Source organism: Zingiber officinale, chromosome 5A, assembly GCF_018446385.1.
Source record: "Zingiber officinale cultivar Zhangliang chromosome 5A, Zo_v1.1, whole genome shotgun sequence".
NCBI lineage: Eukaryota > Viridiplantae > Streptophyta > Magnoliopsida > Zingiberales > Zingiberaceae > Zingiber > Zingiber officinale.
Window position 1 is genome coordinate 79,377,978 of NC_055994.1, and position 14,430 is coordinate 79,392,407.

General features: G+C 36.2%; 2 protein-coding genes across 3 annotated transcripts; one reads left to right on the top strand and one right to left on the bottom strand.

Moving 5' to 3' along the window:
- Positions 1-803: 803 nt before the first annotated feature.
- LOC121980694 (pentatricopeptide repeat-containing protein CRP1 homolog, chloroplastic-like) lies at positions 804-4,926 on the bottom strand. The gene is made up of 2 exons (XM_042532854.1): positions 3,713-4,926; positions 804-2,101 (listed from the first exon to the last, which is right to left on the bottom strand). Exons 1-2 carry the CDS (start codon positions 4,772-4,774, stop codon positions 1,037-1,039), a joined length of 2,127 nt encoding a protein of 708 aa, XP_042388788.1. The 5' UTR covers positions 4,775-4,926; the 3' UTR covers positions 804-1,036.
- A 5,942-nt stretch (positions 4,927-10,868) lies between these two features.
- LOC121980695 (probable pinoresinol-lariciresinol reductase 3) lies at positions 10,869-14,203 on the top strand. Of its 2 annotated transcripts, none has more exons than XM_042532855.1 (5): positions 10,869-11,217; positions 12,465-12,532; positions 13,257-13,494; positions 13,629-13,832; positions 13,901-14,203. In XM_042532855.1, exons 1-5 carry the CDS (start codon positions 10,908-10,910, stop codon positions 14,074-14,076), a joined length of 996 nt encoding a protein of 331 aa, XP_042388789.1. In that variant the 5' UTR covers positions 10,869-10,907; the 3' UTR covers positions 14,077-14,203. The 2 variants fall into 2 exon arrangements, with proteins under 2 accessions (XP_042388789.1, XP_042388791.1); XM_042532857.1 differs by having other exon boundaries at positions 10,871-11,217; positions 12,398-12,532.
- The last annotated feature ends 227 nt before the right edge of the window (positions 14,204-14,430 follow it).

A 14,430-nucleotide genomic window follows, 5' to 3' on the forward strand; every position in this document is an offset into this window, starting at 1 on the left:
ACCTACTTAAGCTTGTACTAATTTGAGCGTCGGAGAGCCTTCACAAGGACTCCCCCTAGTTTCTAAGCACTGATGTTTTGTTAGATCATTTCCATGTGCACAGGATCAGAGAGAAACTTCTTCTCAAAGGAAAAGATCTTCTGTCAGTCAGCCACCAATCCATCATACCCAACACGTCATCTTTACATTTTTTTTTTTAAGAAAGGATCACCAGACATTGAAATTAAATTGATTGTAATACAACATTAGTAAGTTAATTATTAATAAAATCTAGCTTCAGTACTTTATCAATAATACAATATTATCCTCTAACGTTGGAATATGACACACTACAAGGAATTTTTCTTCCAATGAAATCGGACTTAAGAATATTGACCATTCAGATAAATCTATATTAGTATTTTTTAATTTATCAAAAATTTTTAATAGGACCGAATTGATCACAGAGCTAGATATTGATTAAAAAAAACATTATCCTCTATTAAGGATAAAAATAGAAGTGCTAATAATTTATGAAATGGCGAGCGAGCTGGAAAATTTTGAAAGGTATTTTGTTTATTTTACAATTATGATTGAATATTAGAAAAATAAGATAAAACCAAGGGCTAAAATGAAATTTCCCATTTTGACTTCATTTCTCAGCCTCACATTTCACCTATAAGGTAAATCTAGGAAGGGATGATTCCTGATGTGGTACCCAAGTTCACTAATAGTTTGATGGCCATAAGATATGCCCTGTGTAAGAATTGAACTTTCGTTGTTTGGGAAATATATTCTACTTTCTACCACCGCACCAAGTCATGAGAGCACTCAATTTACACTGTTGAATCAAAGAGAGGACTGTTTCAAACTTGGTCTAATCGAAAAGAGCTGTAAAACAAGCTTACATTATTTCCTCTCGGCTCGAAAGTTGAGATCTCTTCTCATGTCGATGATTCAATTTGTTCTAACATTCTGGGTAGGTTTTGATACACAGAAACCATAATTGTAACAAAAGAACAGAAACTGCACTGGTCTCCAACCAAAGTAACCTCAATTATGGTTTTCCCCCTCTTGCTGGCGGTGTTTTATATGGCGGCATAGACTGAGCTGCTCTGAGTGCAGTTGCGGTGGCTTCCGACAGCTTATATCCCTTTGATTGCATCTGGGCATGCATACTCTTTGCGTCTTCCAACAGTCTTCCTGCAATAAGAGCACTTATGATCCGATCGTACTGATCAGCTTGCAGCAATTCCTTCCTTGCCACCAATACCTTGAGATGTCTGAGAGCCTTTGATTCGATCTTTGCTCTGGAGTACATGTCGCAGAGACTAACATGAACCTCGAATGGAGCATCACCCTTCTCGGTTATCTTCTGTAATGTTGCTTCTGCCTCTTGGACCAGTTGTAGCTTGCCAAACCAATCCACCAAGACAGTGTATGTTTTGATTCCTAGCTGAAATCCATCCTTCTCAAGGGTTAGCAGCAGATCCAGGGCCTTGTCCAAGAGGTTCTGCTTGGCATAGGCGGCTATCATGCTGGCAGTGCATTGGTCATCTGGCTTGTAGCCGGAGTTCATCATGTGATCGAAGTGGCTGCGGGCGTTGTCTGGGTCATTTGCTTGCCTATATGCCTCCACGAGCAAGGTAAAGGACTCCAAGGTCGGCTGAATACCAGATAACTGCATGGTGGTCGTCATTCTTTGCGCACCGTCGGTCTCACCGCGCTCCGCAAATGCTTTCAAAAGCTCCATGTACATCTCCTTTGTTGGTTTAACATTCATAGTCTCCATTTGTCTCACTAGTTTCTCCGCTGTCCTTGGAAGATTAGCCTTCAAATAAACCGAGATCATCGAACTGTATGTCTTCGAGTCCGGCTTGAAACCTTCACTCTTCATGCTCTCGAAGGCCTCCTTTGCGGCATCGAGGTTTCCTTGCTTGCTATACATGTGAAGTAAAATGAGGGAAATAATAACATCCGGCTTGATGTCCCTTTCAGCCATCAACTTCAGAAGTCTCTCAGCATCTTCAACGCGATCTTCCTTAGCATAAGCATCGATAAGCTTAGAGTAATCACGAACGTTAGCCTCAAAAGATTCCTCGTTCAACAGAAGCTCAGCGACCTGCAATTCATGTAAATTCAAACACATCAGAAACTTCTGAAACTAGTCCTGTAATACATGAATTTGCCATGAACGAAAACGATGATTATTCTTGTTCATCGGAGATATTGGGAACATGATGAGGCATCTACAATCTTATCCCTTTATAATTTTCCAGACGCAAAGTAATTAAAAGCTTTAGTGAGACCTTGAGATGTCATAATCCAATGACTATCACATTAAAATGCTACGATAGTGGTTCATTAGCAACATGAAGGAATTGAAGAAAATAAACCTTATAAACCGGGTTAGTTCAAACTATTATGATTCGGAAAAAGAATCGATTTTTAGCTAATCAGGATGTATGTAAATTATTCAAATCCCGAAAACTTAGCTACAAGAATGTTGTATAAGAAAAGGCACCAATCTAGACATATTGAGGGACATTTATAGCCTTCGCTTGAATCATGGAAATTTTTGATTGCGTGCACATATATGAAAGAGTGAATAAATAATTCACTACTAAATGACTTCTGAAGAGTTATCTGAAAGCACATTTTAGTAAAAACCATCTTTATCTTGGGAAAATAGGACTTTGCTAATATCAGTTAAAAATGTCTGAGGAACTCTCCTTCAGGTTAGAATGATCTTAAATAGGCCCGTTACATAAAATAGACGAGATGGACCAACTCCATAGACAATTTAAGACCCAAGAGTAGACAAATGAGGGCCGGTTAGATTTCAGATGGGTTGGCAAAATCAAGAAATAATATATCCAGTACATGCTGAATCAAATAAGAGGTTCATGAATTTGGTGTTAAATCATACACCATATAGGGATCAGGAATAATTCCAAAGACATTGAAATTCAATCATTCAAAGTTCGATAAACAAATAGACATTGTTTTAGGCTTGAACATTCTTGAAAATTCTAGACAATCCTAAAAGCTCATCGTTTGAGTTACATTTGGCGAGATTTTTTCACCATTGGTAAAGCAAAAAGGTTGAAGGAAATGAAGGAACAATGATGATCAATCAAAGAAAGTTGAATAGAGAAGAGGAATTAAAGAGTACAGAAGAACTATGTTTTTGCATCCATTCCCTTGTCGACTGCTTTTAGCAATAGGACAATGGTAGTTGACACCACCATTGCTGTCTCAAGGTGATTAAAGAGAGGAAGTGAAAGAAATCAGATAAGTATCTATCCCCGGATTCTTAGTTCTTAAAACATATCATATGCTTTAAACTTTGGCATGTTATACTAATAACTTTTTCGTTCAAACTAGCTATTTTGTTTGGGCTGAATAGAAATATAAAATGTTCAATTTTCTAGTTCCTATAAATCCAAAGGCTAATAAATTTGCTCTAGCACATCAATCAAAACCTAAAAGATCATAAAATGCACTCAAACTCAATAATTAGCCTTGATCTTTGCATATTTTCATTACAAATTTGATTTACAGGTAAAAAGTATGCAATTAAAGCATGTTCCATTTTGATTTTTACAGATTATTATGTTACAGGAATGAACAATTGATAACTATTTGATGCAAGAGTTTGATTGACTTAAAGAAACTTTTGAGGCAAGGTGGAGACACAAATATGATGATCAAAATAGGAGGGAAAACTGACCTTCATGTACAAAACAGCATTTTTCTCCTTGATTCGATCAAGCAACGCAAGCCAATCATCCCTCCTTGGGCGTAGGAGCTCCTTCCATTCTTCTAACAATGGTGCTGGATCATCCCGCTTCACATTCAATGAAAGGATACTGTCCTCAACCTTCTTACACTTCCCATCTACGGGCTGTAATGGCTCTCGTGGCTCACCTGGCACATAGCCCTCATCAATCTCTGCCGCCTTCTCAGCCACTTCAGCCCACTTTGGATGCGACAAATCCAATCCATATATCTTGAATTTGATCTTGCCTTTCCTCTGTGGCAAAGAGGTCACCTTTGACTCTGCATCATTTTCCTTTGCAAGAGAGGTATGCTGTTCATCACTCCCAGATGTCAAAAGTGCTCTTTTCTCTCGCTCTTCTTGCTCTTGAGCTTGCTCCCGCATCTTATCCAGGCTCTGGTAGAACTTGACCTCCTCCAGCTTATCCCTCGCCCACTTGAAACGGAGCTCGCGGAGCATTGGCCCGCGGATGCCAATGTCCGCTGCAAACCGGCACATCTCCTTGACCTCCTCGGAGTGGATATATTTTTTGAGGTCCTCCCTCATCCGGTCCCTCTGCATGGCCTGTTGCACCGAGTTGCTCACCTCCACGACGGTCTTCCAGAGGTCCTCGCTGAGCTCGACGGGGGAGCCCTCAACGGCTGCAGTAGAATCCATCAAGGCAGCAACTTTCTGGCAGATAACAAGTAGCATGGAGTTGACAGTCTCCTTGGGGAGGTCCGGGTAGGCGTCGTTGATCGTAGGGCGGATGGCCCAAACAAAGCGGGAAAGGAACTCGTTCAAGGCACTGTCTTCCTCGTCCTCTGCCTGGGGGGTGGCTATCTGGATGATGCGAGATGGATCAGATTCGACCGTTTGGGAGCTTCCGGCGGCGAAAGACTGGCCATGGAGGGAACGAGTCGGGGTCAGAGGAAGAAGAGGAGAATGGGTTGATTGTGTAAAGGAAACGAAAGCGATCCGAGAGAGGAGGAGCCGCGCGTTAGGACGGAGGCGGGAGAAGAGGAGGGATCGCATCGTGGAATGTGGATTACTAGAACCTCAGGAACAAAACCTGCTTCTTGAACCCTAATCTGAGCGAAGGGAAGGGGATGGCGGCCGGCATTCGTAGTTTTCTACTATCTGGGAGCAAACCGGAAATCAACACCATTCGAAGTTTTTTCCACATTTTACTGAACCGCTTCAGCAGATTCATTATAGACTAAGTTGGCGATCGACATTTGAGTCGGAGACGGAAAAAAAATATCAATTACAAAAAGGGTCCTGTATTATTTGAGTATTCATAAGGGAGCATCTTTTTTTACGGTATTCTTCCCATTATCTCCTCTTGGTAAATTTGACTATTATTTTTAGTTTTCTTTTTCCTTTTATTTCTCTCTCTTCTTTGTTTTTTTCTATCTATGTAATATCTCTTCTTTTTCTTCTCCTATTTCTCTTTCCTCTCTTTTGCCTATGTGATAACATGAACTTAAATGCCTCTGAAGAAGTCGATTCTTTAGCTAAATCTTTTAAATGCATTTTAATACTTTAAGAAGTCAAAATAAACAACGAATAGTACCGTTTGACTCCTTACAGACTCAGAAATCCAGAGAACCTGAAATGGGTTTAATCGGATCTATGTAGGTATACGTTAGACCTAATATGGAATTATATCAGACCCAACGCATATCAGGCCCACGTTGAACCTGATATAGAATCATATCAGTCCCAATGTGAACCTGATATGATTTTATATCAAGCCCACATTAGGATTTTTTAGCTGATTGTTCCATTAATTTTTAACATCTTTCGAGAAGCCGAAACAAGCAATGGATAGTATTTTTTGACTCCTTACAACCTCAGAAATCTACAAGATCTGAAATGAATTCAATCGGACCTGTACTAGATCCATCAATGGATTTTAGTCCGATTGGACTAATTTTATATCAAAATTCATTAATGGAGCTAGAAAGGTCCAGTTGAACTCATTATTGTTTTCGACATTACCGCTGGTGGTTTATAAATTTTGAAAAATAAAATATATTATCTTTTTTTCTTCTTTTTGTAATTTCTTTTTCAAACCTATTATGGGAGATCAAGCACACGTTGAGCATGATATCTTTCCATATCAAGCTCGATTTCAGGCATGATAAAAAGGAAATAAAAAATAAAAAATTAGAGAATTTTTTCCCTTTAAGAGATCGATTTTTTGAGTTTAAGTATTATGTCCAAATTTAAATTAATTAAGGATTGAACATTAAAATGATGAATTCAAAATTGAAGGAAAATGCCCAAAGGTAGATATCATTTTACCCTATTTTATTAATTGATTTTCCTCATTACTTCCTCTCCTCTTCTTGGACTTGTGCTTCTCCCTCTCTTCTCCACCCTCACCACGCCATTCTATTTTTTTTTCTTTTTATTGGGGATGATATCTTCCTATATCAGGCATAATGTGGACCTAATATAGAAAGATATCAGACTCACGTTGAGACTGATATGAGGAGATATTAGACCCAACATGAGCATAATCTCCCATAATAGATTTGAGAACAAATTAATAAAAAAAAGGAAAAAAAAAAATTTTTTTTTAACTTTTGAACTACCACTAGAAATGCCAAAAATAGTAATGGGTCCAATTGGACCTTTCTAGCTCCATTAGTTATTTTGACAAAAAAAAAAAATTATCCAATCGGGCCGAAACCCACTGATGAACCTAGATAGGTCCTATTGAATTCATTTAAGATCTTGTAGATTTCTGAGGTTGTAAGGGGTCAAAAGGTGATATCCATGGCTTGTTTCAGCATATTGGAAGGTGTTAAATATTAATGGAACAATCGGCCAAAAAATCTCAATATGGACCTGATATAGAATTATATCAAGTCCATGTTGCAGGTCCACTATATCAAGTCCAACATGGGTCTCATATAATTCTATATCAGGCACAACATGAGCATGATATGATTCTATATCAGGCCCATGTTGGGCCTGATATAATTTTATTAGTAGGTTTCGGTCGAAACCCACTGATAGATTTACACAGGTCTGATTGGACTTATTTAAGGTCCTATAAATTTCTGAAGCTACAAAGAGTCAAATGGTGATATCCATTGTTTATTTTGGCTTCTCAAGAGTGTTAAAATATTTTTAGAAGAATCAACTATAGAATCGACTTCTCAAGAGGCTTTTTAAGTTTACGTTATCATACATGCAAAAGAGAGGAAAGTGAAAATGGGAGAGGAAAGAGAAGAGATGTTGCATGGATAAGAGAAAAGAGAAGAGAGGGAAATGGAAGAGAAAAGAAAAACGAAAAATAGTCAAATTTGTCAAGATGGTAGAATAGGAAGAGCACAGTAAAAAGATGCTCCCTTTGGTAAATATAAAAATAGTATACGTCTTTTGATAAATTCAAAAATCTAAGTACATCTTTTAGTAAATTGTCGAAAAAAATCGAGCTGGATACCGTTACACATACAAAAAATAAAAAATAAAAAAATAAAAATGATAAATCCATTTAGCCTCATTGACTATCCTTGGATGACCGATCCGAACCCACAGAAGTTTCCCACCGCCACCAGGGTAAATCGAAAAGCGCGCGTGGCGGCCAGCCTAGAAGCCCAATGTCCTTTAGTTGTGTGCCCGATTTGGATAAAAAATTTATACAAATACACCATAGCTAGAGATCAAACAACGAGTGCCTGGGTGACAACCTAAATGTCCCACCTACAAATACACCATTGTAAAGACATGACATTTGAGATTGAGGTAATTACATTTTACTACATTAAACTCAAGTTTTTTTAATAATAAAATAAAATTAAGGACTGAAATTTACCTCTTGAATTGACACAGTTGATATCTATATGAGTATTTATTCCAATAGATCTTGAGATCCATTTTCAATAAAGGTAAAATGTCTTGTTGGATGTCTACCTTCCACTATTTAAAGAAAGGGTGGCTATATTAGAATAAACTATCACCGTGACTTAGCTGTATGTATTTTATTTGGACCTTGACGTTTACTAGGGGGGTGAATAACATCTCATCCAAATCGTCACTTCCTACACTTGTTAGTACACAGCATAAAACAAAATACAAACTAACAAGAAGAAACCTAAACCCTATAAATAATAAGGAAAGACAACAAACCAAAACAAACACTAACACAATGCGTTTACGTGGTTCAGAGATTAGGGCTCCTACTCCACGGCTATCCATAAGGTGGACGAACCCAATCCATCGGTGGATGACTCCCTGAAAAATCTCCGGCTAGCTCAATCTTCTTATGGGTGGAGAAACCTCGTCACAATCTTGATCACGTACACACGGATCACACATAGCAGCTTGGAAGACTACTAATAGGGGTTAACCACCTCTATTTCATCAACCATGCCCAAGCACCCCAAGCTCGACTGGTCCTAAGTGAAATTTGATCATTACGACCAACGACTCAATACCAGTCAATTGATGAAAGTATCAGTCGACCGCTCCACATGTGTTGAGCAAACAGAGATATTCTGTTCACTACCAGTCGACTGATGAAAATATCAGTCGATTGTTACAGTAATTGTTATAGTAAAACCTTAAACTTAGGATTTTACCTTGAGTACAATCTCTCATACACTCATCCTTGTCTGCACAACCTAGACCTAGTCGTCTAGCCTCTTCCATCAGCTTCGCGTCCCTAGGATGTCTCCGCATCCTTCATGCCTTGCCTTTTAGAGCTTCTATCGGCCTTGTCATTGTTGTCGAGTCTTCCTTTGCCAAGAGGTCACGCCTCCGGGACTTCATCCATTGCTAAGTCACACTTAAATTTACGTTGCCAATACTACATGCTTGGACTTACACCACCAAGACTCACCCTTGGACTTTCCTCCTTTACCAAGATCACACTTGGACTCTCCTTATTGTATATGTATCCTACACACTCACAACACATATCAAATAAACAATAAATCTAACTTAAATATGTACCCAAACATTAAAATATAGGATAGCTAGATTGCTCAAACAATATTTTACTATGAGACTGACAATACTATGCTATATAAGATAAGCGATATCACTTTTTTTTTCCATTATAGACTCAAGTTTTAAAATTTTAAAAATAATTTTTATTATTATATCCTTCTCTTTTTTCCATTTTCTTTCTATACTTAAAATTTTTTTAACTCATTCAAAAAATCATCATTCTCAATTTATGGTATCAAATTTAGATATGAGGACATGAGTAAAGAGGCTTCCATATTATATTGATTTTAATTTAAAGTGATTTGAAATTTTCTTGGTCTATCAGCTAGTTTTGGAAAAAAAATATATTAAAAAATTTAAAAGTTTGATATTTTTTTAAATTATGAGAGTTCTAGGAATTCATTGGTGGTATTGGTTGGTGGATATTATTATTTTAAATCTTAGAATGAGTTTATGATAAATTTTATCAAGTTTTTACTAGTTCAAAAATTAACTACTATGTTGTCAAATTCAAATATGAGAGAATGAATATAGTAAAAGATTTGAAAAATTATATTAATTTTGATTTAAATTAATTTAGAAATCTTTAATCCATGGACAATTTTGTTTGAAAACCGACTGATAGATCTAGAAAAATTATAATTAATGTACTCCTTCAAGCTTTCTTAATGTTTTTAAATTTGATAGCATAAATTTAAAAAGATAAATTTTTGAATGGATAGAATAAAATTTTAAATGTGAAGAAAAGGATATAATAATATTTTTAGATCTTTTAATTAGTTATTAGGTATTCAGTTTACACCGAATCCTAGGATGTCCAATTCAATCCTATGGAAATTTTCTATTTGTTACCAGGATAAATCAGGAAGCATTTGTAATGGGCGTCATATTAGCTCAGGGGTGTAATTCGAGTGGTTAGGTCGGGTTAAAAAAAATTATAAAAAATCTCAACCCGAATCCGATCTAAAGCTAAATACAACCTGAAATTCCCCAAACACGACCAGCCTGAACCCAAATAACCCAACTTAAAATAATTTTTTATTATTTCCCTTATAATTATTCACTGTTATCTCAATGCTTTATCATTAGACTATTAACATATTGATATACATAAAAGTATCTTAATTTTTAAAATACAATTTAATTTAACCCCCAAAAAATCCATTAAAATATAAATTCGGATCAATGCAAATCAATCCGACCAAAAAATCTCTAATCCAAAAATCTTCCAATCCAAACTTGAAAACCTCCAACCCAAACCTAATTTTTTTCAATCGACTAAGGTTAAATTATGGTAAATTTTGCATGTAGTCCCCCATCAAAACTTAAACTTTGCATTCAATCCTCATATGCAAAAATCTTTGTTTTCACTCCTAACCAAATAGAATAGATACCAATTTATTTACCTAATTGCCCCTCATAATTTTTGGTACAAGAAGTTCAAAAATGAGTATAATTTTACTTAAATTCAGCATATTAAATTATAATCTAGTATATTTTCTATCAAATTGAGCACGACTCTTTTTAAATAATACTCAATTGGTTGGAAAATATACTAAATTTTATTTAAATGGTGTTAAATTTAGAAGGAATTATATTAAGTAAGAATAAAACCGTGGATAGGAAATATACTTGATTCTAGTTTAAAGTACTGAATATAACATGAATTATATTCATTTTTAAAATTTTTGGATCTAAAAAAAATATGAGAGACAATTTTGATAGTGCTAAATTTAAAAAGAATTATACTTATTTTTGGATTTTTTTTACTTAAAAAAATATGAGGGGTAATTAAGTAATGATATTTGTATGAAAAAAATGATGTAAATAAAATTTTACATCTAAAAAATAGAAATAAAATTTTTTGAATATGAAAATTACACATAAAGCTAAAATTATGATTAGAAATTTTTCTCCCATTAACTATTAAATTATTACGTAAGATTTTTTTTCAACCTTCTTATCTCAACTATTCATTCAAAAAAAAAAAAAAAAATCATCCATTAGTTCGGTAAACTGAAAAAGGCCTGATTAACTATTGGCTAAGGGTTAAGAATTTTGAAACTTAGGATATGGGAAATACTAATCTTGCTCAGAGGTTTCAGTAAAAATGACGAAGTTTTTTGTTTTTGTTTTTTCTTTTATGGGCCGCGTCGTGCGAGGAGAGATTGTTTTTGTTTTTTTCTTTTTGCAAAGCCCAATGCGGCGGCCGCTCTGCGATCTCCTCTCTTTCTCCGTCGCCGATCGCAGCTGGAGGTGGCCTGCTCGTCCCAGCGAGCATGGCGATGGTATCGGCCCGGGAGGATGTGGAAGAGAAGACTCGACCTCAGATCACCAACAGCAAAGTGTTGGTAATTGGGGCAACCGGGAGGCTAGGACAGCATCTGGTGAAGGCGAGCCTCGCCGCGGGTCACCCCACCTTCGTCCTCGTGCGAGAGATCGCCTCTCCCCGCGCCGAACGATCTCTCCTCCTCCGATCCTTCGCCAACAGCGGCGTCACTGCTCTCAAGGTCGCTCCTGACCATCTTCTCCCCTCTCTGTCGCTTTGATTCGATTCTGTGCAAGCGTGAAGTTGTGCTTTTTTCTTTTGCGGTGATCGTCCCTTCTAGATATTTGAGACAGTGAAGGATGGTAAATCACGTTGCAGTGCAACATTGATTCCTGTGTGAAGAACAAAGCAACCTTTAATTGTGTTGATTTCCTTCAACTTCTGGCTGTCGAAATGGCCAAATCATGCAATATCTCTCTTCATACATCTAAAATATCTCTAGTTCGACGAGCTAATCATTTTGGAGAATAATTATACTAGTGAATGGTGGATTGAGAGGCACATCCACTGTTTTTTATTTTGTTTACTTGTGCCATCAACGAGTTTTAGTCAAATTGCTCAAAGAATGTCTTTTTGGCTGGATTGTCTTACTGAAGGCTGCCCAGGAATCCCAGATGAAGTATTCATGTGTTTTTGATTTGAAATAAGCCATCAAGAAGTTTTAGCTTGCCAAAAAATAGTTAACAGTCCAAAAACATATCATCTTGACTAGAAAAATTTACCACACCCTCCTGCTAATCTAGGATGGAGTGGTTGTGTTTTGAGTTGGAAAGAGCTGTTTTTTAGTTGAAACGATGCTCTTTTCAACTAAAAGTTCTTGAGCACTCCATTCAAAAGTCAAACATGCCTTTGACCTCCCTTTTTGGTAAAAAAATTGTTTGTTTTGTGCCATCAAGCGATTTCTTGGCAAATCAAAACTCTTTGATGGTGTGTTTCAACTCAAAAATACTTGAAAATCACTTGGGACTCGTGGGAAACCTTTAGTATGATATTCTAGCTAAAATGACATAGATTGGATCATCAAGAGTTTTGGCCAACAACTCCTTTTTGACTCATTTCATCTCAAAATACATTTTGGTATACTTCTCACTCTCATGAATCCATTGGTATTTTTTGTTTCCTTTTCAAAATGAACTAGTTTAAAGCTTCAACATAATATAGGGTTCAAAAGTCGGAAGATGTGCATACTTTAGGGAATTTTCCATGCTAATTTGATAATAGATCAAATCAGGACAGTTTCTGGTGAACTTAAATCCGATATATTAAACTCTGACCTAATGTCTTCAATCGCGTATTTAGAATAACTTTGTTTACAAATTTAGATATATTTCAGTTTGTCTGAATTTCACGGCTCGACTTAGGGTTCTTTACAAGACTACACAAGTCTTATTGAAGCTGTCAAGCAAGTCAATGTGATTATATGTGCAGTGCCATCAAGTGAAGTTCTTCAACAAAGGCTTCTAATTCAGGTTATAAAAGAAGCAAGATGCATCAAGGTAATTATTAGATTCAAATGGATTTGTTTTTTGGTTGAGTGTCACCTTGAATATTTTTCTTGAAAGAATTCTCATTAACGAGGGGTCAAATTAGTGGATTGTATTTTCCAAAGGTTTAGGGAAACTTGATTTAATTCTGCAATGATTATATGGATTCGGGATGAAAATTGAACAGTGCTTCTTTTAAGGTTATATTTATTTGTGATTGATGCAAAAAATGAAAATATGGAATACTTCATCAGTTGTTACGTCTATGGAGAAGGTGATCATATTTCCTATGTTTTGGAAAAACATTTGTAGATTCAAGAAGTGCACAAACTTGGAGGAAAATTATTAGCGGTTGTTGGAACTACTTTTTTTTCATATAATTGGATACAGCTTGTTGAAACTCCTAATCATAATACTACATATTTTTGTGTAAATTGTTAGCTTTTTGTTCTTATGGATTTCTCTTTAGGACGAGGAAAGAAGAAATAGATCATTTATTCCTATGAAACATTAAATAGAGTCATATATATTTGTGTGTCAACCGAGTCATTTTCAAGATATCTCGATACAACTTGTGATATTCTCCACGCTCTAGTACTTTCCTCCTTTGATCTTTTAATGAGCTAGCTAGCACACCCTTTTGTCTCGATATTATGGCATTAGGAATTATGTTCAGCGTGTGAATACAATGATTTAAGTAATTTTATCATTGACCTTCACTTCAATTTCTGCACAGAGGTTTATCCCTTGTGAATTTGGTGCTGACCCTGACAAGGTTCATATTCTCGGGATGGATTATGATTTTTACGAGAAGAAAGCTGAAATTCGACGTTGCATAGAGAAAGAAAATCTTCCTCACACCTATATTTGTTGTAACTTCTTCCAGAGGTATTTGCTTCCATCGCTTGTACAGCCAGGTCTAAAGGCTCCTCCAAGAGACAAAGTACACATTTTTGGAGAAGGAAACATTAAAGGTCAGTTGCCATACATCAAAGTCAGGTCGTATTGAAAAATTTCATAATATTATTTCTGCAATGTGTCGTTTACTTCAGCTCAAGTTTAGTGTTGACATGTTAGTTTCTCTGACTATGTCATTTCCTCTTTGCAGCTGTTTTTGTTGATGAGAAAGATGTTGCTACATTCACAATTTGTGCGATAGATGACACAAGGACTTTAAATAAGGTAGTATATCTACGACCGCAAGGCAATGTCTATTCACTGAACGAGCTGGTCGAGATTTGGGAGGTTAAAATTGGAAAGAAGCTCGAAAAAATTTATATAACTGAGGAGCAACTTCTTAGAAGTATTCATGGTATAAATATTCATTTGTACTTCGCTTTGGCTCCTCATTTTCCTAGTGTAACATGCTTCAAATCTCAGAGATCCCGTACCCGAGCAACATGGAAATGATCTTCATATATTCCGCTTTTGTCAAAGGCGATCATACTTACTTCGGCATCAACTCATCTGGCTTGGATGGGAGCAAGCTATATCCACACGTGAGATGCAAAACCGTCGACGAATATCTGAGTACCCTCTTGGATAAAACAGATTAAGTAATTCATTTGCGATTCTCTATAGTTTGAAATCATCATTCTTTCTGATTGCTGGTAGACCTATTGACTATGTATGTATCAATTTTCAATATCTTGTTTAAGAGCAATCTTTCGATCTTTTAATCAAGTGTTTGAGTTGTGAAAAACGCATACAATTCTGTTAGTATCAGAGTAAGCGGCATTCTGTCATGATAATAATCTGTTACTCATGCTCCATGCATCGTATATCTTTTATCGACATTTTTCTCCTATTTGATTATTGTCTATAGTAAATAGAGGTTCCTCTACAGACTTAAATTCTTACTTAAGACTCCGATATATTTCTTGTATATTATACGCAATCTGGAAGTCTAG

Excerpts from the sequence above, each read along its gene's own strand:
- LOC121980694 (XM_042532854.1), bottom strand. The coding sequence starts at position 4,774 with ATGCGATCCCTCCTCTTCTCCCGCCTCCGTCCTAACGCGCGGCTCCTC. Across the intron at positions 2,102-3,712 it reads ATGCTGTTTTGTACATGAAG|GTCGCTGAGCTTCTGTTGAA; the intron begins GTCAGTTTTCCC and ends CATGAATTGCAG.
- LOC121980695 (XM_042532855.1), top strand. The coding sequence starts at position 10,908 with ATGCGGCGGCCGCTCTGCGATCTCCTCTCTTTCTCCGTCGCCGATCGC. Across the intron at positions 11,218-12,464 it reads GCGGCGTCACTGCTCTCAAG|TGCCATCAAGTGAAGTTCTT; the intron begins GTCGCTCCTGAC and ends TTATATGTGCAG. Across the intron at positions 13,495-13,628 it reads TGGAGAAGGAAACATTAAAG|CTGTTTTTGTTGATGAGAAA; the intron begins GTCAGTTGCCAT and ends TCCTCTTTGCAG.